This window comes from Canis aureus, chromosome 6 (assembly GCF_053574225.1).
Source record: "Canis aureus isolate CA01 chromosome 6, VMU_Caureus_v.1.0, whole genome shotgun sequence".
Classification (NCBI taxonomy): Eukaryota; Metazoa; Chordata; class Mammalia; order Carnivora; family Canidae; genus Canis; species Canis aureus.
Window position 1 is genome coordinate 57062240 of NC_135616.1, and position 22917 is coordinate 57085156.

A 22917-nucleotide genomic window follows, 5' to 3' on the forward strand; every position below is an offset into this window, starting at 1 on the left:
CCTCTCCCTTCTCTGAACTTTCATGGCATTTGTTTTCCAAATACCATCTTGTCCTTTGAGACCTACATAAAATGGATGGAAATGTCTTATCCCTTATTTGGTGGTAAGTCCCACTTACTGACTCAGGGGCTCCTGTTTCACGGTCACTTCCTGCGCTAGTTTCCTGCTACCACTAAAATATCTGCATGATATAATAAAAAGTATTTGGTTTTTGTCCCTGGTTCCTGGCACACGCTCCTAAAACTTTTGGAATCTCCGGAGTGATAAGATTATCTGTTGTATGGTTGTGAGATAACTAGACGGTCTCCAAAAAAAACACGGCATGACTTAAAAGATCAGAACTTGCGGCTCCAACTTCCCACTTCTAGGGAGGGGAGACTGGCTGGAAACTGACTTAATTACCAATGGCCAGCGATCCATCCAATCATGCCTACATAGTGAAACCTCCATAAAAATCTCTAAACAGCAAGGTTTGGAGAGTTTCCAGGTTGGTGAACACATTGAGGTGCTGGAAGGCTGATGTGTCCAGAGAGGATACAGAGGCTCTGCACCCCATCCCCCGTACCTTGCGATATGCATCGCTTTGATTTGGTTGTTTCTGAGTTGTATCCTTTGTAATAAGACAGTACTGGTAAGTAAAGCACTTTCCCGAGTTCTGTGAATTGTTTTAAGGAATTATCAAACCTAAGGAAGGGTTTTGGGAACCCCTTGAATTTACAGCTGTTCACTCAGAAGTACCGGTGACCGCCTTGGACCTGTGACTGACACCGGAGGTGGGGAGCAATCCTGTGAGACTCAGGCCCTAACCTGTGGGATCTGACATTCACTCCAGGTAGATAGTGTCAGAGTTGAATTGTAAGTCACTTACCTGGCATCTGAGAGGTGGAGGGGAAATATTGGAAAAGATTTAAGAAACCAGAGGTATATAAAGAAATAACAACGCCTTCCTATTGGCTACTCTTTACTGTAGCCAATGTTAATACGTGACATGCAATCTTTCAAGATTTTTCTATGCTTAAATAAAAACATGTAAAATACAGAGCTGCAGCTACAGGAATTTTTCCCTGTTCTACATAAAAAAAGAAAACTATTTCTTACAGAGAGCAGTTTATCTGGCCTCTGTCTCTGTCTCAACCTTTCTTTTCTCTCCACTGACTCTTTCTAAACTATCCTCTAGAGCCTCAACTTTTATAATGAAAATAGACTATGTTTCGCTAAACAAAAGACCATGAAGAAATTATGCCACCTCTCTACGAGGAGAAGTGGGTGTCGTCAGTGCAGTTTTAAATAAGATTTTTTTCCCCACTCTGCTATACCCTTACCATCTGTAACATACCATTTAGCACTTGCTTATTATATGTCCTATTTCATATCTCTGATTTCAAATCCTTAACTAGATTCAAAGTCTGTATAAGCCTCATACTTTCTTTGACTTCTAATCAGACTCGAGCTTATAGCAAGTTAGAACTCAATAATTGCTTTTTGTCCCTTTGGTTCTCTAATGGATGAGAGCTGCCTGAATCTGGAAATTCTCTTAAGCGGAAGTGCCTTTTTAATGATTTATCCTTTCCAAGTAGGGCACGTTGGAAGTCCTTCCCCTGAAGAGCAGTGATTATTGCAGGCATCCCGGAAGAATTAAGAAAAGACACTACTATCATGAATGCCCATGATCTCATGTAGGAGAAAAGAAAAATGAAGTAGGATGGGGAAATGTTACGTACGGGTGGCCACCTTGGCAGTGATGGGAAGGCTGAGGATGTTGCTAATGACAGCGTAGACGCTGATGTTGTAGGTGAGACCTGGCTCCAGCTCCGTGATGGTGACACCACTCCAATCTCCAGGTACCCGCTGCTGGAGCTGGAGGCCCCCCAGGGCCATCGGCTGGTAAGAGATCACATATTCCGTCACTGCCATCGGCCTGTCCCATTCCAGCTCAATGGACCTGTCGCTGATACCAGCCACTCGCAAGTCCTCTGGAGGGGCAACTACCGGGAGGCAATACACAGATAGCATGAGCTCAGAGGACTGCCTTCCCCATCCTGGACTCAACTTTCTTCTTCACCTCTCACCCCATATACCCTGTCTATATGTCCTGCTCTGCTCACTGGCTTTGAGTGATTTGTAACTCCTTTCGTGGGCAGGTTCTTGTCTTTTCTGTGCTTAGTACCTCTATCTCCATAGGGCCATGAGTGAATCGTGTGCCGGAGCCAGCTCTTGCTAGCTTGTGAAAGTTGAATGTCAAATTTTCAGGAATCTTTCAAGACCATTGTTAAATATAGCCATCATTAAAGATTAAATTTTATAAACTTACGGTTAAGTAAATTGCATTAAAAACAAAGGTGATAAATACTCAAAACTCATCACTTTTAATTTATTTCACTACATTTTACTGTTATCTATGCCCTTGAGGTAATTTACATGTGTTGTACCTCTCTGGTAGAAATACTGTAGAACCGCCTTCTACTGCACAGCTGTTCCCGACCCTGTGTTTAGTGACATATGTCATGTTGGTAGTTTGAAATTGGCCGTGGAACGAGTATTTCCACCACAGAAACTGACAAATGCTACAAAGCAAGGTTTTTAATTTTTTCCCTCAGAGAGCTAATTATTACCTATTTAACAGCACACCACTGGCCAACATTTTTGGTAGTTTAATAAAGGTATGTCACCAGATTACCTGAGGAACCAATATTTGATTTGGCAAGTGGGAATAAAGGCTTATTCCTGGTTATCTTGCAAAATATAAGAAGTCAAAACAGTAAGTCCTGGATGTCATTGCCCAATGAAGACATTCAAAAACCTTTTATTGTATTGTTTTCCCTTTTAAAAAGAGGCCATTTAAGTTTTGAAAGAAATGTAACTTGTTTTAGACTAATTTTTATGAGCCTTGATCTTGGAGATGATGATAAAGAAGCATTCTTGAGGGCTTATTTTTCTGTCTTGTCCCACATCTCAAATGTTACTCAAAGTATCACCCAAGAATAAACCTCCTTGACATAGTCTTTCATGTATGGTTCCTTTAGGAAGTGAAGACTCACCAGGAGTGTGGGTGTTAAATAATTGAACCTTTTAAACCCACTGGGAGGCTAACTCCTGCCTGCCAGTCATTGGACCTGCCCAGGATTAAATAAAAAATTGGGACAATATTGAAATAGTTGTAATTAACTTATAAATTTACATGTAGGGAAGATGTTAGGAGGTTAAAGAGTTGTCGCTGGCTTTGTGAATGTTTCCTCTGGATGTCCTCACTCTTTCACCTTCACAAGAGCATAAGACTGAGCCAGCTGTTATTCACAGGACTGTGTGTGTGGAGAATGCCTGTCTTCTCTGTTGTGCTCACACAAGTGCCTTCAAATAATCAGCAGAGGCAGGAATGATGAGCCCTTTAACTCAGACTCATAGGATGGAAATTAGGATCATATATTTGCAGCTTTGGTCATTTGCTTCGACTGTTTTTGCCCAAACCATTCATTGTAGAAAATAGTCTAGAAAGCAGAGCTCCCTGTGATTGGAGATAACAACTGCTGACTGAAACAAAAAAAACCTAAACATTTGTTTTTCTTAAATTGATAAAACTAAATGTATGTAAATGAGATTTAAATAATTAAATGATCATTTAGAAGCTTATACCATTTCTAATTCTGACATTATTAAAGTTCTGAACTGCACTAAGATTTTTGGGACAGCCTGTATAATGCACACAGGCCCTGGGCTAAGGGAAGATCAATTTATATATAGAATCTGTCAGTACTGCATGATTATATTGAGCATTTATTGTACACCAGGCACAATGCCAACCACTCTTAGGCAGACTATTTCATTTTGTCCCCTCACCTCTCAACACTGTGAGATAGGTATTATTATTATTACGATTATTTTACAGATGAGGAAACAGGATCCCATAGTCAGCAAACACAGAAGTTAGGATTTGAACCCGGCAATATGGCTCTAGAACCTCTTACCCAGTAAACAATTCCACTTTACATTTGCACAGCATTTCACAGTCTATAAAATATGTTCAGACACACCATGTATGTGAAATGTTAGAGTCCTTTAATGGCAGCCCTAAGAGATAGATTGGGTAGATATAATTATCCCAACTTTACAAATGAAGAAACGGAGACCCAGGGACTTGCTAAAAGTTAGGGATTTGGGTTAGAATTGGTTCTCAAACCCAGGTCTTCTATGCTTTAGTGTTCTTTTAGCCTACAGTTTGTAGGACAAGTTACGGATTATGCCAGATGCCTTTTTTATTTACTCACAACCATTTAAGTAAACTATAGTAAAGGGGAATTCAGACAACTCTTTAAGATATGGATTCCTGACTGGTGCTTATCCTAGAGGTAAGAAACTTATTTTAAAAAGGATTCGCTACTGCCTGCCTCTTGTGATTTAACACAGCTGATTCCAACTTTCCTATGTGGGACTTCTCCTGTCATAGTCATAGAAATGGCCATGCCAAATTTCAAGACATCAACAACTCCTAGGGCACTTGGGACAAGTCAGTGTATTTCTTTTTGGTTCCTTCTTCCAGAAAATGAAGCTAATAATGATTCAAGCAGAGAACTTTGGGATTTTAAAGTAAAAAAGGAGTGTAGAAGGATTTTTTTTATCTTGACAGCTTAACTTGGCAAATTTTTTATCTTGAGACCAGAGCCTGATGGTAAACACTGCCTTCACTTGTGATGATAAAGCAGCAATAGTGTTGTTTGTGGTGAAAGTACTCTTGGGGCCTGTAGCTCAATGGAAGAAGCCATGACCACCAGCCCTTGCCCTATAACTTAGCAGCAGCTGTGTACATTAGGTGTCAGTAATTCTCATAAGATGAAATGATATTGAATATTTAAAAAAAAAACTGTAGAGGAGCCATATGCCTGATTCAATGAGTTGAGGACAGAAGAAAGTATATGTAGTCTTACTTTCTTTGGGGTTCCAACTTTGAACTTTGGGGAAGAGTAGGCAGTTAAAAGGGAATAAATTGTGGTTTGAAGAATTGGAATTGCTTATCTGCAAAGACTCCATGCTGTTTACTTTTTAGATCTTGCGTCAGTTGTGCACATATGTGCTGAGAGCTGTTGGAATGAGTTCCATAAAGTGCCTTGCTCCAAGTAGTGAGTAATTTCAGGTGCCAAAGGTTGGGCTGGCTGTAGTGCGGGCAGAGGCAGAGGCTGACGTTGATGGATCTCCACAGGTCTGAGTGAAGTCCAGGGAACAGCAATCTGGATTGTTTCAAGTCCCCGCTCTGGTGGTTCTTTAATCCTGCTGACTCATAGGGAGTTTGGGCCAGTTCACTGGACAGATCCTGTGCTAACCTCCTTCACTCGGGACAGATGTGGACAAATAGTTCAACATGCTTCTCTACCCTACCTCTGATGCCTTTTAAAAAAATCATTTGACAGGGCTTGGCTTTCCCACCGAAAGACTATTATTTCTTTGCGTACGAGGCATTTAAAATTTTCATTCCACTCTACTTAGCATCCCGGAGAGGATTAAAGAGTGCTAGAAGTTGGTAGGAGACCAGGGTTCTCATTCTTGCTCCGCCATTCATTAGTGGTCTGGCTCTGGAAAAATCTTTCTGTCTCTCTGGACTGCTGCTTTTTAAATTTGTAAAATGAGAAGCCCAGGATAGCTTCTTTCTATGGCTTGTTTTGAGCATTCATATTCATGAAATTTTTTGTTCTATTATCTTTACATGGCCAGAGAACAGAGGCAGAAAGGTTGAAATTTTGTCCCATGGCATGCTATGAGCAAAGATCAAGGCTTGGAGTCAAATATAGTGGCCTTGTCAAGGCTATTCAGTTGTATCCAAGCGCTAGTGGTCTAGAGGGCTCAGAATGAAGCCCACACGATGGGCAGCTATATGCTGTGGCCTTGCCAAAGAGAAAAGAAGGACTCGTGCTGGGGTATATTTTGTGGCTCTCCATGATTTCACCTTCCTTATTCTTCTCTCTCCTGTCCTCACTCCTGCTGGCGAGGGAAGCAGTAACGCCATGGTGTGTGCATCTGGCCAGAAATGTCAAACAGTGGGTAAATTGTCCCCTCTCCCACAGCCTTCTCACAAAGAGCAAGCAAAGTAGCACTTTAGATAATGACCTAGATACTTCTCTGGAAGAGACCTGTGGTGTTTGGTTTAAAAGGCAGGCATTGAGAGCAGAACCTCCTGCAATGAGTGATGGCTCCAGGGTTGCTATAGAAACAGGTAGAGGTTATGCAACTGTCCTTCCTCACATGCCTTTGGAACTTGTAAAGTAATTCATCTGGGCCTCCAGAAGTCTTCTTCAAACAGCACAGAGGTAATGTGTTGGAGGTAACATGTATTCATGGTTTGGGAACTCAACACAGTTGTGATTACGCCAGCAGCTGCTGAGTTTTCCCTGAGTGACCAGGTGGGTTTATCTCTAGTTCAGTCTGGATCAGATTGAGATTTTGTTTGCAAATGGACCCATTCTTGTAGAAAAGCTGGATCAGGAATATGGTAGATTTATATAGCCCAACAAAGATTTTTTTCTATTAAGAAGCTTGTGGGCTACAGAATAGCCATCCATAACAATGGCTCAAGCTAACCCTTAGCATCCTGTGATGGGGCCACATGGAGCCTCGTCCTGAGGCTGGAAACCAGGGACATGTCTCAGCCTCCCCTTGCCAGCAACTCCCTAGTGATTGGATTCAAACAAGACTTAACTTAGTGATGAGGCTTAACTTCTGTTTGGATTTTCCTTTGGAACAATTGGTATAACAACTCTTTGTGTTTTTAGAAAGGCATTTCAGTTCAGTAAACAAAATTGAGAGTCTAAATAAAATAACAATATGGGAAAAAATTAAGGAACATGAAAAGAATCATTTTCCTAAGCAGTATGTCACTGTTTTGTTTTTTCATTATTGACATTGATCTTTTAAAAGAATGTAAATTGAAGTTATCGGTGTAGGGACCTGGTCTGACTGGTCCACTTATTTAGGTGGGAATCACTGGTGATGCTAAAGAACAGAAAGCTGGGGAAGCTGGCCTTCCAGGAGACAACCCATCAGGTTTAAAGATATTTGATTGCTATTATTTTTTTATTTTAAATCTTCCCAGTGGGCACTCTGAACCTACTGTTATGGATTCAATCATAAATGGAAAGGATCAAAATCAATCACTTAACCTTATACATAAACAAAACGTATCAGCAAGAATCACTGATTCAATCAGAAGAGGATGAGCAATAATCATCTAATTTTAGGTAAAACAAAAATCTCCAGTGAGGTATTAATATTTTTCCCTCTGTTGGATTTAGATCTTCATTTCAGGACATCGCTTTTGTATCAGTTTCCACAGCGTTAGACTATGGATGGCATTGCTTCCAATTTGCTCGATGTCAGCTGGAACAAAGTGAGTCACAGCCTTTTAATAATCTGTACTAATTGTTAGGATATGAGTTGTTGCTTGATGCCTTTAGGATTTTATTCCTGTTTACATTTAATTTCTTTCTAGAAATACTTTTATTTTTTCCTGTGAGGACACTCAATCATTTCATTAATAGTAAGCCCTTGTAATATGTGAGTTATGAAATAACCAGAGTGCTACTTAGTCCATTTATCACAGACTAAACTATCCACTCTCTTGTGCAGTAGCATTGGAAAAGGATGTGTCCCTGGAATATGGCAATAGGCAAGGAGGGTGCTTGGGGGCAGGTGGAGCCCTTGGAAGCCCCCTGAACTGGAGAGTGGGGGCCCCATGGTGTCTCTTTGTTTTCCTCCACCGCAAGGACAGTGGAATGTTGTCAACATCATTTGTGTTGCCTTGCTCCAGTCTCAGGGGTAAGATCCAACTTTCAGCCTAAACTTGACCTTTTCTGGTTTCTGCCCTTTCTCCCTTAAGTCCACTTCATCAATTGTGATTGACTCAAGACATCGGCTCTCTTGTTAAAGCAAATGAGCACAACCTGACAGGGAATCATTCAGTACCTGATTCCACCTTTCCTCCCATCTCTATTCCCACCTCCGATTAGTTCACCACATGCCCTCTGCAGCCCCCCTTCCTATCTCCCTTCCTACCTGCCGAACAGTCAGGGCCCAGGTAGCCGTCTTCACAGAAGCAAAGCCCCTCCTGGCAGTGTCCTCGCCCGCTGCAGGCGTTCAGACACTGCCGTTGACTGCAGTCCTCCCCCATGTAGCCCTCCTGGCAGAAGCAGGTGCCATTGGCGCATCTCCCCTGCCCCGAACAGTCCCCGGGGCACCTCAGCTCACTGCAGTCCTCGCCTGTGTAGGGCTCTTCACAGACACACTCTCCATCTACGCAGAGCCCCCGGGAGCTGCAGTCTGTCGGGCACCGGAGCTCAGAGCAGTCGCCCCCGCTGTACTCGCTGTCACAGACGCACTGGCCGTCCACACACACGCCCCGGCTGGAGCAGCCCAGCGGGCAGTAGGGCTCGGAGCAGTTCTTGCCGAACCAGCCTTCATTGCAGATGCAGCCGCAGGACTGGAGGCTAAAGTTGCCGTGGCCACTACAGTGAGGGATGTAGTCCAGTTGTCCTGGAACAGTCAAGGAGAAGGTCAGAGGGCAGCAGCGGCACATCCCGTAATTGGCGCACGGGGAGAGGTGGGCAGAGACCTCTCCTCTCTCTCTGATCAGTTTTGTATGGCTGAGAGTCAGGCTCAACTTTGATACATAACCAATTCCATAAATATTTTCACCCAATCTGGATTGCCTGTGCCTAGCCCAGTGCTGGGAGCAAGGATGAATGAGATCTGGCCCCTTGTTCCCCAGGAGCTCACCTTCGGTGTGTCTTTGCTTGGGTTCCCTTAGAAGTCGACTTTGGTTGGGGACTTAGGTCAAGGTGATTTATTAGAAAGTTCTCCCAGGAGAAACCCATCAGGGAGAAGGGGAGATTGGGGAAGGAGGAGCCCAAGCCAGGGTATGTCAAGGGGGCAAAATCCCTGGGAGGATTTTGGGTTTAATCCTGCAGGGCACTCTGGCCACAGTGCAGGTCACACCTCACCATGGCTTGAGGGCTCTCCTGGGGTGGTATAAGTGCTCAACCTCTTCCCCTGTCTCCTTGGTTAGGCCACGGAGGTTCCCTCAGCCCAAGGAGGGTCCCTGACAAAGATGCCCAGGAGCTGGCTGTGGAGACTGATGGAGACCCCAGGGGATGTAGGCTGAGCACCGAGTCTGCTATGCAGGCCAAGGTCATATGCGCTACAGACCAGTCCTGCTCCCTCTCCTTTCTGCCTTCTAACTAACCTTGCTCATTTATCACAGCTCAGCACCAGGGTCACTTCTAAGGCTTCTCATAACTTCAGTATCATTTAGTTACTGTTTGCTGTGATCTTTTTGGATTCTCTGTATGTCTCTGTCCTAGCCCTTCCCATGCTAGAATGCAGTGGTTAATTTATCTGTCTAATATGAGTGAAATAAACTAATTAAGCATATACGAGCCCAGAACCTGCTTGGCATCCTTCTCTGCAGTTGACTCTGGGGATCTGAAGTCAAGTAAGTTATATTCTTTTTTATTTTTAATTTTTTTAAAAAAATTATGTATTTATTTGTTCATGAGAGACATACAGAGAGAAGCAAAGATACAGGCAGAGGGAGAAGCAGGCTCTGTGGATCCTGATGCAGGACTCGATCCCAGGACCCCAGGATGACACCCTGAGCCGAAGGCAGACACTCAACCACTGAGTCCCCCAGGTGCCCCAAGTTATATCCTTTTTAAATTCTGCCACTTTACCTAGCCCCACAGTCTGTAAGGACACTGCACTGACTCGGTTTAACACGGTTCTTGCTTGTGGATTTTTCACCTCTGCCGGGGAGCCTGATGGGAGCCCTGGGCAGCCAAGAGTTCATGTCCACGGACACCTATGATTTCCCTGTATTCCTCAGCTCCACCGAAGAGGCAAACTGGCCTGAAAGTTCTCACTGAAGAATGGGAAGAATGGGAGACTGAACAAGTGGACTTTATCTTCTCTTCTTCACATTGTTTATTTACAGTTTTGGTTTTGAGGATGAGAAAGAGGTGAGAAAACTTGTGAAATATTTTGCCCCTCAGAAACTGCCCCTAATTTGGGTGTGCTTCAGGATGAACATGTCTGATACCCCTCTGGACGTGCAGGCTGCCCAGGCTCTGCTAAGTGTCATCCCTGCCACCTCCTGCTTCTTCCCTGTGAAAGCCTTGAGATAGTTTTCACCCTACAGAGGTGAGGTACCTTGAGGTAGTTTTCACCCTACAAGAGAGTAAGATGAATCCCTCTTCCCATTAAGGAATGAATGGCATGGGTCTAAGGTGCCTTCTGGATGAGCACGAAAGGGGACTAACATAATTTCTATTTATTAAGGGTCAGCTGAGGGCTGCCTGGGTGGCTCAGTTGGTTAAATGTCTGCCTTTGCTCACATCGTGATCCTGGAGTCCTGGGATTGAGCCCCACCTCAGGCTCCCTGCTCAGTTGGAAGTCTGCTTCTCTCCCTCTCTCTCCCTTTGTGTGCTCTGTCTCTCTTAAATAAATAAGTAAATAAGTAAATACGCAAATAAATAAATAAATAAATAAATAAATAAATAAATAAATCTTTTGAAAAAAGGGGGTTAGCTGGTAGCTGTTGCTTAAATGGTGGTTACCAGAAACCAGGATTTCATCTGAAAAGCCCAAACTTTATATGTAATAATCCCTGTCATTGTAGTCTATCAGCATTTGTAGGTGGGGAAGGAAGGCAGGGGCTATGTAACTTGCTTAAACACCAGCTAGTCAGTAGCAGAGCCAGGGTTTGAACTCAGGGAGTCTGGCTCTGAAGATGTAATGATTTCTCCCAGAGAGGTCAGCTCCCTAGTTGGTAAGTGTTTCTAGTCAGGGGGTGGGTGAGGCCAGAGGTCAGTCTCCTGGACACTCAGCCTTTGGGGGCGCGGAATCAGCTCTGCGAGCAGGTGTGAGTCCGCATGCAGGCACATGTGAGCAGGTGCGTGTGCATGCATGCACACCCATGTGTGTGTCTGTGGAGGGGGCTGGCACCTCCAGCGGGCGGGGGAAGATGGGGCCAGGTCCTCCGCGACCTTAATGACTATCCTTTAACTCTGACGGGAGCGAGGCTGAGGCTGAGCGAACAGAGCGCCTGCCTTCTCTAGTCCCTGAGGTGAACATGGAGAGATATCAATCCAACAGCCTGTGAAAACCAAAGATAAATGAAGACAGACACCAAATTCCCTGCTCGCCACAGAAGTTGCTGCGCTGAACCGATGTACCATTCCCGGACTCATCCCCCCCAAATCAGGTTAATGTATTTCAAACCGGCTGAGCCTTGTAGAGAGTCCCCGCCCGAGTCCCCGGGGAAGGCCTGCATTTAGAGCCGAGACAGTGGCGGAGAGCTGCAGACGAGCGAGCCAGCGCGCAGGGGGACGAGCTGCACTCGGGGTGCGGGGCTGCCCCCCTGGCGCCCTGTCCCTCCCTCCACCCCCCACCTCCCCAGCCTCTGCGAGCCCCAGCCCCTACCTGTGGCGGCGCTTTCTGGGCAGCAGCTGGCGGTGCACTGGTCCCGCAGCAGCGACACCTCCCTCTCCAGCATCTCGATCCGATTCAGCAGCTCCTGCAGCACCCGGGCCGAGCCGGCGCACGGGCAGGCCTTTTTGGGGAGGTTGATCTTGTGGGTGAAGGTGACCTGGCTGTCGCGGTCGGACGTCTGGCCCGTGTACTGCGCCAGCGCCTCGTCGTCTTCGGCGCTCACGTCCTGCTCGGCCGAGGCCTCCAGCCCCGAGGAGCAGAGGCTGTCCAGGGGCACGTTGATGTTGTACACGTGGTTGAAGACCACCGGCTGCTCTTTGCCCGAGGCGTTGTAGCTGGCCGCCCCTCCTTCCTCCTCCACCGCCTGTCCCTGGACCCTTTCGGTGGTGACCTCCAGCTGACACTCGGAGGGCTTGAGCAGGGAGCCCAGGAGGATAAGGTTGACGCCAATGAGCATGTTCTTCAGGACCACCGTTTCCCCGTCCACCCCCATCCTCTCCGCCAGAGCTCAGGGTTCAAGAGCAGCCTGCCGCACACAACACGGAGTTGGGGGAATCTGCAAGAGAGATGGAGGAGCGAGATGACTCCTGAGAGCTGTGCCGAGCACCACGGCTGGGGACAACCCTACACAGCTAGAGAATAGGCAGTTAAGATTCTTCACGGGGAGGTTGAGAAGCCTGGATAGTGGCTATACCAGGGTCACAAAAACCCAGCGCTTTGTCCCCGAGAGGGATGGATTCCTGAAAATGGACACTGCTTCTGCAGAAGGACATTTTAAAAAAAGATTTTATTTATTTATTCATGAAAGACATAGAAAAAGAGAGAGGGGCAGAGACACACACAGAGAGAGAGAGAGAGGCAGAGGGAGCAGAAGCAGGCCCCATGCAGGGAGCCTGATGTAGGACTTGATCCCAGGTCTCCAGGATCACACCCTGGGCTGAAGGCAGACGCTAAACCACTGAGCCACCCAGGGATTCCCCCAGAAGGACATTTTGATTTCCCAAAAGGCTTATCTAGAATGCATGCATCAGACCCTCAAGGGGGGCCAGTGGGCCCAGTACATAGGACCCGGGAAGGATGTTGACTGGGGCTCCGGGTATAGGCTGTTCCTTCAAGGATTGCTCAGAGCTATCAGGTTTGGGTGAGAAGTACGAGGAATGGCACCATGGAACCTCAGGCGTACCCTCATATTTTCCCATATATTTATTAGCAAGGGCCCCACCGGCCACTTCAAAATAACTTATTAACTCCTCTAAGCTCATGTATTCAATACAAGTTGACTTTAGAATAACCAACCAGGCAGATAATATAGTTCCAGGTAATTGTGGTTGTTAATAATCCTTGGGTACATTTGTGATTATCGGGGACTGTGTGAGCCCAACTTTCTTTTAATCTTCTCATTAGTTTAGTCCCGGTGCTTTGTGACCACGGGGTGCCTTTCTTCCGAGGTCCTGTTTAAATTGCTAAAATAATGAATTAGCTCCTCTGCTGATTACCTAGTCACCAAGAACCAGAGCCAACGATAAATTTACTATAATGCAAATCAGTTTTACAGAAATTAATGTTTCTTTTTTATCCTCCATGTAAAAGAGGAAAGAGGCTTACAAACTCTGGTTCTAAAGGTAGTGTTAGAGCTTCTAAGAGGATTAAAGTGACTGATGGAGTACGGCTAGCTCTCACTTGAAGAAGACACGAATGATGGCTAACACCTACTGACGGTGCTCGGTGTCCAGACAATGCTGTGCAGCTTGCACGTGATCTTCCTGGCTCTCAGGACAGCCCTCGGAGGGGGCCGGGTGATTATCCCCATCTCATGATGGAGGCAGTTCTGCCTCACAGACTGAACACCTGTATTCCTTAACTGCCATGCTCTAGTGCATTCCTTGAAAAGCATGTTCAATTTTTTGTTGTCTCTAATGGAAATTGTGTTAATTCTAGGATCTTCCTGGGGAATATTGCGATTAGGAAGTTTTGCTAGGGTCAGATCCAATGTCCCTTCCTCTGTGAAGCCTTCCCCTCCCACTTTTTCCCTTCTGTCCTTTGATCTGCTCTCCCTAATGAAGCGATGTTAAGCCCCTCTGACAGCATTTCCCACACTAGACCTGCGTCCCCTTCACCTCTTTCTCCCCACCCGGACTGCTAAATAGATTCTGACCAGACCATGACTTATCTGCAGCATCTGATGTGTGCCTAGGGCAGCAAAAGTGCTCAGTACGTGGCTGTTTGGATGAATGAGTGGACGCCTGGAAGGATGAATAAACAGATGAATTAATGAGTAAACACCCACTGAACAAAGGGCCTGAATCATTCTCCAACTTATTTTATCTCCTTCCATTACCCTCAAGTTATGCCCTATTGTTGTCCGTTTCAGTTCAACTGGACAATGTCTGAGGGTTGATTTTGGTAGGAGTAATCTGTAGAAGTGACTAGTACAAAAACCGTGTCTCATTACTCAGCCTTTATGTTATATATTGGACCATATAATCTGTCCCTATTTCCAATATGAAGAGGAAACAGAGCAGAACTGTTAAGATCATTGACACTGGAGCCAGACTGGCTGGGTTCAAACCCAGCTCCTTCACTTTTTAGCTGTAGGAAGATCATTCAGCCTCTATGTGTCTCTGTTTCTCTATCTATACAATGGGGATTATAAGAGTAACTACCTTACAGAATTGTAGTGATGATTGACTTATTATCTGTATAATACTAACCTAGTACCTGGCATTAATTAAAATAAATAAATATGGTTTGCAGACCAGTGGAATAATTGTTCTGATTCTTCCCCTATCCAAAGATTACCCTGAAATCACTGGAAGGCACAAGAAATCTCATCTATTAGTGGATGGCAGGAAAGCCCAAACCTAGCATGCCCTTGTTCAAAGAAGGGTGAGGATCTTGGAGTAAGGTGGGAAGTGGCGATCCACTGGTCACATCCAGATAAGGTAAATCAACCTAGGGGATAGACAAGAGTGAAGTGTCTGAACCAAACTGCCTTCATGGCTGTAAACTCTTTCCAAGACCTTCAACGTGAAGTATCACTGGCTTTTCATTTCCAGGTTCTCCAGCCATTGCCTCCTTGGAGGGCCACTTCTGCCCCTCTGTCACTGAATGCTTCCCAGGAGGCTCTGCTGTTGGTCATTGACACTCACCCTTACCTGAAGGCTGAGGAGCCTTAGCTATCTCTTCTACTAAACTAAAGTTGATTTGTGTGATCCATGTTGATATTGTTGAATAACTTTTTTTTAAACCTGAGAACTGTAAAATTATCATGCAAAATTCATAGCACATAATGTACATTTTTTTTGCACATAGATGATACTCTGTAAATAAGTGAAAGAATAAATGATGTTATAAATGGAAAGGAAGACAAGTGACAGGAAAATCAAGAAGGAAAAATGTCAAGTCCTACACTTAGATCCAAAGCAACAACTACAAAAGGATCTATGGAGAGAAAGATTTAGCTTCATGTGTGAAAAACACTTAAGATCCTAGTCAATAACCAAATTTACTATGAGTCAGTTGACAGCGTGATATTTGTAATCTCTGAAATCTTATTTAAATTTAGGTTTTATGAATTAAAATACACAATGAAGGACAAGCAGGGGGCTGTTTTGCTCTGTACTGCACTGACCATTGATTACTTCTGGTGGCTAGGGGTGTTGAAGGGTTTCAGTCTTGTCATATGAGAGGGAGGAATTTGAAATTTGGATCCAGAGAAGTGCAGATTCAGGAGGTACACTGGTTCCTTTTTCATTCATTTGACAGATATTTATTGAATACCTACTAAATGCTGGTTCCTTCATTCATAGAAGTTGCCTTCTAGTGGGTTTGCACTTGTGTGTGTGTGAATGTGTGTGTCAAGGGGAGGACAAACAATAAATAAATAGTAAAAAGAATTGTGTGCAGGTAATCTCTGGCTTTTTGAAAGTTTGCATTATGCCACCTTGCACTTAGGAGAGACCTATATTAGTTATGAAAAGGGTTTTTGCTTTTAGGAAATTAGGCAAAAAGCAAAAATACTGTTCAGCATTGATTCTGTAGTGCGCTATTATAGAGGCAATGTACACCCCAAGCAGGGAGTGTGGCCCTGCCAGGCTCCTTCCTGGGAACGACAGTCATCAGCTCAGCATCAAGTTGTGGGAGCTTCGAAGTGTGTCTGTGAGCATTTGTGCTTTATCTCAATTTATTTTGGGCATCCATTAGCAAGATGTGTCCTAAGGTATTAGAAAAGCCTAAGAAAGGTTATTTTTTGGGTCTGGGAATGCTCAAAAACTTTTCCATATAAATTAATGCTACATGCTTCTTTTCTTTATGCCATTTCAACTTATGAAAGCTTTTAGGAACACTGTACTTTCAGCTAGCAGGGAAACCTATATATCATATATAATGTATCATGTAATGCCTATCAGATGATATTTAATGTATGATAATGTAACATTCATTTGTGTGTTTGTATCAGCAAGTGGTAAGTGGAGAAGAATATAAGATGAGAGGCAGGGGAGATAACAGTGTAGGAGAAGTCATGCCGATATTACAGGGCACAGTTAGGGAAGACTTCTCTGATAAGGTGGTGGCTGAGCAGGGACCTCAAAGAACTGGAGTGGTTAGCCAAACAGATGGTGGAGGAACAGCATTTCAGACACAGGGAACAGCAAGTGTGAAGGCTCTGAGTCAGGAGCTGGGCTAGTGAGTTGGAGGGACAGTAAGACTGTGCCCAAGTGAATGAAGGAGCAGATATGGGGAGATGAGGTCAGAGAAGTAATGGGGGCAGATCAAATATGGCCTTGTAAACCACTTTAATGACTCTGGGTTTTACTATAGCTATATGGTTATGGTTCTAAAATGCATCCTCAACCAAACACTTCTTATGACCTACTCTCCATCCTTGAGAAACTCTCAGTTTTGGGGGGAGATGAAAACACACATAAATAGAATAACTGTGCAATGTGATCATTGCCATGACCAACAAATACACAGAATGCCCAGAGAACGCTGCAGGTAATACAACTCAGTCAGAGGTAGCAGGGACAGCTACACAGAAGAGGTGGCATAATTGTCAGCGCCCTTCACCAACTATATGTAACCTAGTTTTCTAGACACATGGTAGGACTACATTTTCTGGACTCCTTTTTGTTCGGGTGGCCATGCCACTAGGACTGGCGATCACTTCTCTGGAAGTGATGTGTGTCACTTCTGGGCTGGTGCATTAATTGGTGATGAGAGACCCTCCAGGGTTCTCGCCCTCCTGTAGTGGCTGGCACTGTTCAAGGAGGTAGCTGTCTTCTCAGTCTGGGTCCCCGAGTGACGACAATAAACACAGCGCCCCCGGTGACCCAGAGTGGATGAACAGTATGGAGAGAGAAATAATCTTTTGGTTTTTGAAGCACAGATTTTGGTATTGTTTTTTCTCCACAGCATAACCTAACCTTTCAGGAGATGATTCTAAACTGGATTTTAACGGATTATTCTTTAGGTAGAAAAAGCAGAAGTGTGTCATACACATAGGACATTGCATTTACTAGAACTCTGACATGTGCAAGCACGTGCTTGCTCAATCAATGTATTTGGAAGGCTGTAGAATACTGAAAGATTGGACTTTTTAAAAAATATATTTTATTTATTTATTCATGAGAGACAAACACACACACACACAGAGACACAGGCAAGGGGAGAAGCAGGCTCCATCCAAGGAGCCCGGTGTGGGACTCGATCCCGGGACTCCAGGATCATGCCCTGGGCTGAAGGCAGTGCTAAACTGCTTAGCCACCCAGAGATCCCCAAGATTGGACTTCTATACAGCAAAAGGTCCAAGGGAAGTAGTTTCCACCAAGAGGGGTCATGTACAAGGAAACAGATTTTGGCTCCGTATAAAGAATAGCTTTTCTAACAGAACTACTGAGTTCCCTGTCACCAGAGGTATTTAAGCACAAGCAGAAAGCCCTGAAGATGGGCTCTCAAGCATTACATGAGAGGATGGACTAGAATGAACATTACAATCTTCTTCTTCTTCCTGATACTTTATGAACTCATGTGGATTTGAGGAGTCTACTCACTATAAAACTGTATTAGTTTCCTAAGGCTGCTGTCACAAGTCACCATAACTGAATAACTTAAATCTATAGGACTTTATTGTCTCACAGTTCCGGAAACTAGAAGTCCAAAATCAAGGTGTCATCATGGTTGGTTCTTTCTGAGTGTTCTGAGGGAAAATCTATCCTATACTCTCTCCTAGCTTCTGGCAGTCCTTGTCATTCCTTGACTTACTGATGGGTCACTCCAGTCTCTACCTTCCTTGTCATCTTGTCTTTTCTGTGTCTCTGTGTCTTCACATGGTCATCATATTGGGTTGGAGGCCCATCACCCTAGTATGACCTCATCTTAACTATGTCTGCAGTGACCCTATATCCAGAAAATGTCACATTCTGAGTACTGGGGTTAGAATGTCATCATATATTCTTTGTAGGACACAGTTCAACCCAGAACAAAACCAACAGCTAATTAGGCATTTACTAGGCATCAAGCTAAGCATTTTTCTAACATTATTGTATTCATTCCTGACAACAATCCTATGAACTAAGAAGGAATGTTATTTAGGAGTCAAGATATTTAGCAACTGGCGTGGCTTGGGCCATAGCCAATCAGAAGGAGACACCAATCAATCAGCCCTTCGGTAAACAGCCACTAGGGAGGGCTTTGCTGTGATTTTCCTGCTAGATCCTCTTTCTTTCCATTATTCGAGACAAGGAAAATGAGCTTCAGAAAAGGCTAAGGAATTTGACCACGATTGCACAGCTAATGAACAGAGGAGCCAAGACGGAACCGAGATCTTGCTGACCATAGTCTATACTCCTAACTGCTGTATCCAGCCAGCTTTAATTAGTGGCCACATACCACTCTCATGAAAAGACTCAGAGCTCTTAAAAATCAACACTCTCCTCTCCTGGGATCAGATTGAGGACATCTTGACAGCAATGACTTTTAGCTTAATGTTTTCTCCACCAATGCAGGCGGCTACCAGAGAAACTGTGTTAGTCTCTCCTGCTGGAGGGAAGGCTTGTCTGATGGCTCTTTATTTAGAAGTGCCCAGCCTCCACAGTGTCCCAAAGAATCAAGAACAATTCTAAACCAGTAAACCTTGATCTTAAGAGGATTTGGGGGACATTTTAAAAATGTGTCCTTTCAAAGTAGTTATGGAGACCAGGACCTGCACAGGCTTTCGCTGACATGCCCCCACCCAGCTCAGTTACAAGCCCCCCCTCTCCCTCCCACCCCTGACCACACTACAGGCCTCTTTACTCTCTTGGGTCTGCACATCCATGTGGCTTAGGTGGCTGCGCTGGGGGCTGGCGGAGACGGAGGGTGGAATGAATGGCATGAGGGGCCCCATTTTTCTCACTTCATCTGATGTTGCTGAAGGGGAAGGGGAATGAAACGGACATTTATTTGATGCTGACTGAATAAATGTGCTCTTGCTGTGCTAAGCTCATGTCACTTAATTATTTCCAAGTGGCTTTTCTTTCTCAAGTCCCTGAAACCTCCCCTTCTGGCTTCCTTCTCTCCCTCCACCTCTGTTCCCAAGAAAGAATGTTGACTGTTCGGCACGTGGTCTCTCTCTGTGGCGCTTTTCAGTGATGCTGGTAGACAGAAGTTTGCAGTTTCCTCTGAGGTAGGCCAGGCCGCATCCCATGGCATATCCAGGAGCGCTGCATTTGATATGCTTGCCATCTTTAAGGGGCCTCACTTGCCCAGGGACCCATGACCTGGCTTCGTTGCGATGGGATGGTTTCACTTGTAAGCTAGATGCAGGATCTGTCATCAGAGGTGACCCAGGATGGAGGGGACCAGCAGAGCCTCCCCATCCCCTCATGGCCTTCCTACCTCTCAGATGGTTCATCCCACTACAACTAATGAGACTGTAGGACGCGGGCCATGAAGGGACAACCAGAGCGGCAATGTGTATATGTGTGTCGGGGGGACAGGAGGGGACAGCAAGTGGAAGTAGAGGTGGAAAAGGAGGTGGAGGAGGCGGAGGAGGTGGAGGAGGAACAACCCAAAGTGTGCCAAGCTGGCTAGTGGATTGGACAAGACTCCTACAGGCAGAGAGAGCAAATGTAAACACCCGGGCCTCAGTGAGACACCAGCACTCGTGAGCAAGATAGACAGCTAACGACCCTCCAAACGAGAAAGCAATAGAGTTGTAGTAATTCGATAGATTGATTGGAAATTGGTGTGGGGACATCGATTCATTTCCTCCACCCCACTTCTTTATCAGTGTAATTATCGGGGCCGGCCCTGGAGGTGTCTCCGGATAATTTGAACGAGGCACAGAGCAGGGGGCCCTGCCGGTGAGCTCGGCCCTGTGGCGGGCATGCTCGCTCCTTTTTGGGCCCAGTGGCCAGAGGCCGGTCACCCGACTGGGCAGCAGCCCCTGGCCCAGCTCAGGATGGTCTTCGGTGGCTTTTCCTTCCCGTGGCCTCCTGCACAGGCCTTCTCCTGGCTTGCTTGCTTCATCTGAAAGAGCTTTGCTGTGGTTGTGGGAAAACACACCCAGAGAAGGCAGAGGAGAGCTGGGCTCCAGAAGGTGGGGGTGCGGGGTGGGAAAGGCCGGGCCGGTGACCAACAGTAAAAGCCACTAGTCACTCAAACCGAGGCTATGCCTTTGGGGTGTTTCTTTTTTCCTTTCCTTTCCTTTCCTTTCCTTTCCTTTCCTTTCCTTTCCTTTCCTTTCCTTTCCTTTCCTTTCCTTTCCTTTCCTTTCCTTCTTTCCTTTTCCTTTTTTTTTTTCCCCCAAGACTCAGAGAGGAGATGCAAGAGATGAAGACGGGCAGAAATACCTCAGGAAAAAAACAACAGGAGAGAAAAAAATGAGCACGTAGGTCATTGGGCTGGTGAGCAGAGGTGATTTCCAGGGGTGGGTGGCCAGAGCTCTGTTTGGATTCTGCCAATCTTAGTCCCCACCCTGTCCCTGGGGGTGATTTATAAACCAGAATTGTATCTGTGGAAAAATGACACTCTTTTGGTACCTTTTTTTTTTTTTTTTTTTAGTAAGAATTAGTTTAAAAATAGTTCCCTCCTTGCTGTTGGGATTCTCTGTCACTCGGAGAAAGAGGGTAATTATGAAAGACGAGGGTGTAATGTGATTACAGCCGGCCCCATTGTGTCAGGGGAGGCTTCGTCGGGGCTGCCAGGAGGGCTCAGGGCCCCGCTGTCTGCCTCAGCGCTGGGCCTTTATTGGGCCTGTCAGATTTCTGAAAAGAACCCGAGGGCAGAAAACTCCCCGCAGACAGGTCCCGTGGCTGGCCCCGAGCTGTCAGCAAGGACATGGAGTGCTGTGGGAGGGGACAGGGCCAGGCCAGGGTGTCCACCCCCACCAGGCCTGGCCATTGCCTGCTCCTGCACGGCGTTCCCCTTGGGGTGCCTACCCATGCTGTTCAGGCTCCAATGCGGCCACATTCAGTTTTCAGCACAAATGGTCACCGGGTATGTTGGTGGCTTTGGGTGAGTGTGGCTGAGTGAAACCAAGGTGGCGGGACAGGCAGTCCGGCTCCTGGTCCCCTGCCTGGCTCCATCTTGCACTCCCTCTGAGAACTCTAACTGACTGGACCTCCCAGAGCAAGGCCTTCTTCATCCGAAATAATGGGTCTTGAATATCAGCCATACGAATGATACCAAGCAAGTAATGAAATCTCCTGAGCAGGGGGACTTAGGTGGTTCAGTGGCTGAGCGTCTGCCTTTGGCTCAGGTCGTGATCCCAGGGGTCCCTAGCTTGAGTTGGCATCAAGCTTCCAGCAGGGAGCCTGCTTCTCTCTGCCTATGTCTCTGCCTTTCTCTCTCTCATGAATAAATAAAGTCTAAAATAAAATAAATAAAATAAAATAAAATAAAATAAAATAAAATAAAATAAAATAAAATAAAATAAAATCTCCCAATCAGAGGCGAGTGGGAGGTTATCCTAGTTTGAATTCCTACTTTATAATACAGCTGGTGAGGCAGGGCAAAGTTTACACCTGAAGGCACTCATTCCCTTCTGGGCAGGTAGAGGTGACAGTCTGCCGTCCAGCCTTGCCCATAACTTTTGTTAAATGGAGATTTCACTTAGCTGAGAATGTATTCAATTTTTATAGACATTAGATAACTCTGTGGAGTATTTGAATATATGTATATAAATATAATATTAATAATAATGTATATAATATGTTAATAGATTATAACTTAGTGATATATTATGTTAATACATAAACAATATATTATAACATCGGTAGACTATTTGAAAGCATATAATATAAAACATTAATGATGACCTAATATATTCCATGTTAATACGTACTGCGATTAACATATATTATTACTGATATGAATAGAGTGTAATAATATATAATATTATATAATAAAACATTTATTTATATTTATTTTTATTTTTGAATATAATCCCATTTAATTCTCACAACAGTCCATGCAAGTATTCCCATTTTATAGATGAAACTTAAAGTATGGAAATGATTTGCCTAATTACACATAGTTCAGTTAGAGCTGAGCTAATTCCTGAGTCATATTTCCAGACTACCACTTCAGTCATAGATGTCACATCCCTAATTCATCACCTGCCTCTATCATTTGGAAGTGGGTTGAATATAAATAATACATTCCAAATCAATTTCCAGCCTTTTGGTCACAAATTCTTCCAAGAGTCTGACCTTTTGCTATCATTAATATCTATTTTTTCATCAATGTTTCCTGAGCCGAGAGAACAGCATGTCACCATTTGCTGTTGTTATTCTTCTGGAAGAGTCATACTACTTTTCATTTTTCTCTTCTTTACATTTAATAAAAATGCAAAGATGGGGCATCTGGGTGGCTCAGTCAGCTAAGTGTCCAACTCCTGATTTTGGCTCAGGTCGTGAGCTCAGGGTTGTGGGATTGAGCCCCATGTGGAGCTCTGTGCTCAGTGGGGAGTCTGCTGAAGATTCTCTCTCCCTGGCCTTCTGCTCCTCCTCCACCTGGCTCATGCTCTCTTTCTCTCTCCCTAAAATAAATGAATAAATCTTTTAAATAAATAAAAATGGAAAGAAGATTACCTTGTGAGAGAATCTTCCCACCAAACTACATCCCAAATCAATGATATCTATTTCCTACTTAAGTTACCCCTGAGGACAGAGAGAGAAATTGGTTTGACACATAAGAACAGTCTCTGCTCTCATGGGGCTTACAACCTGATTGAGAAGACTAGACTCGTACACATGGCACCAAAAGAAAAAGCAAGGCAGTCTGTTTTTCTTATTACACTGAAGATCCTCATGTCGAGTATAACAGGTGTCTCTCACAGAGTTAACTGTGGGAATAGTGGCCAGAGAAGGCTTCCTTTAAAAAAAAAATTTATTTATTCATGAGAGACACAGAGAGAGAAGCAGAGACATAGGCAGAGGGAGAAGCAGGCTCCCTGTGGGGAGCCCTATG

General features: G+C 44.9%; 1 protein-coding gene across 1 annotated transcript in view; it reads right to left on the reverse strand.

Moving 5' to 3' along the window:
• The window catches only part of TNR (tenascin R), a 409491-nt gene that overhangs the window by 76593 nt on the left and 309981 nt on the right, over positions 1-22917 (reverse strand). Inside the window, exons 3-5 of the mRNA XM_077901774.1 lie at positions 11455-12019; positions 8035-8511; positions 1722-1985 (exon numbers count right to left, since the gene is read on the reverse strand). Coding sequence (XP_077757900.1) covers positions 1722-1985; positions 8035-8511; positions 11455-11956 — 1243 coding nt within the window. The 5' untranslated portion in view covers positions 11957-12019. The remainder of the gene's footprint in view (positions 1-1721; positions 1986-8034; positions 8512-11454; positions 12020-22917) is intronic.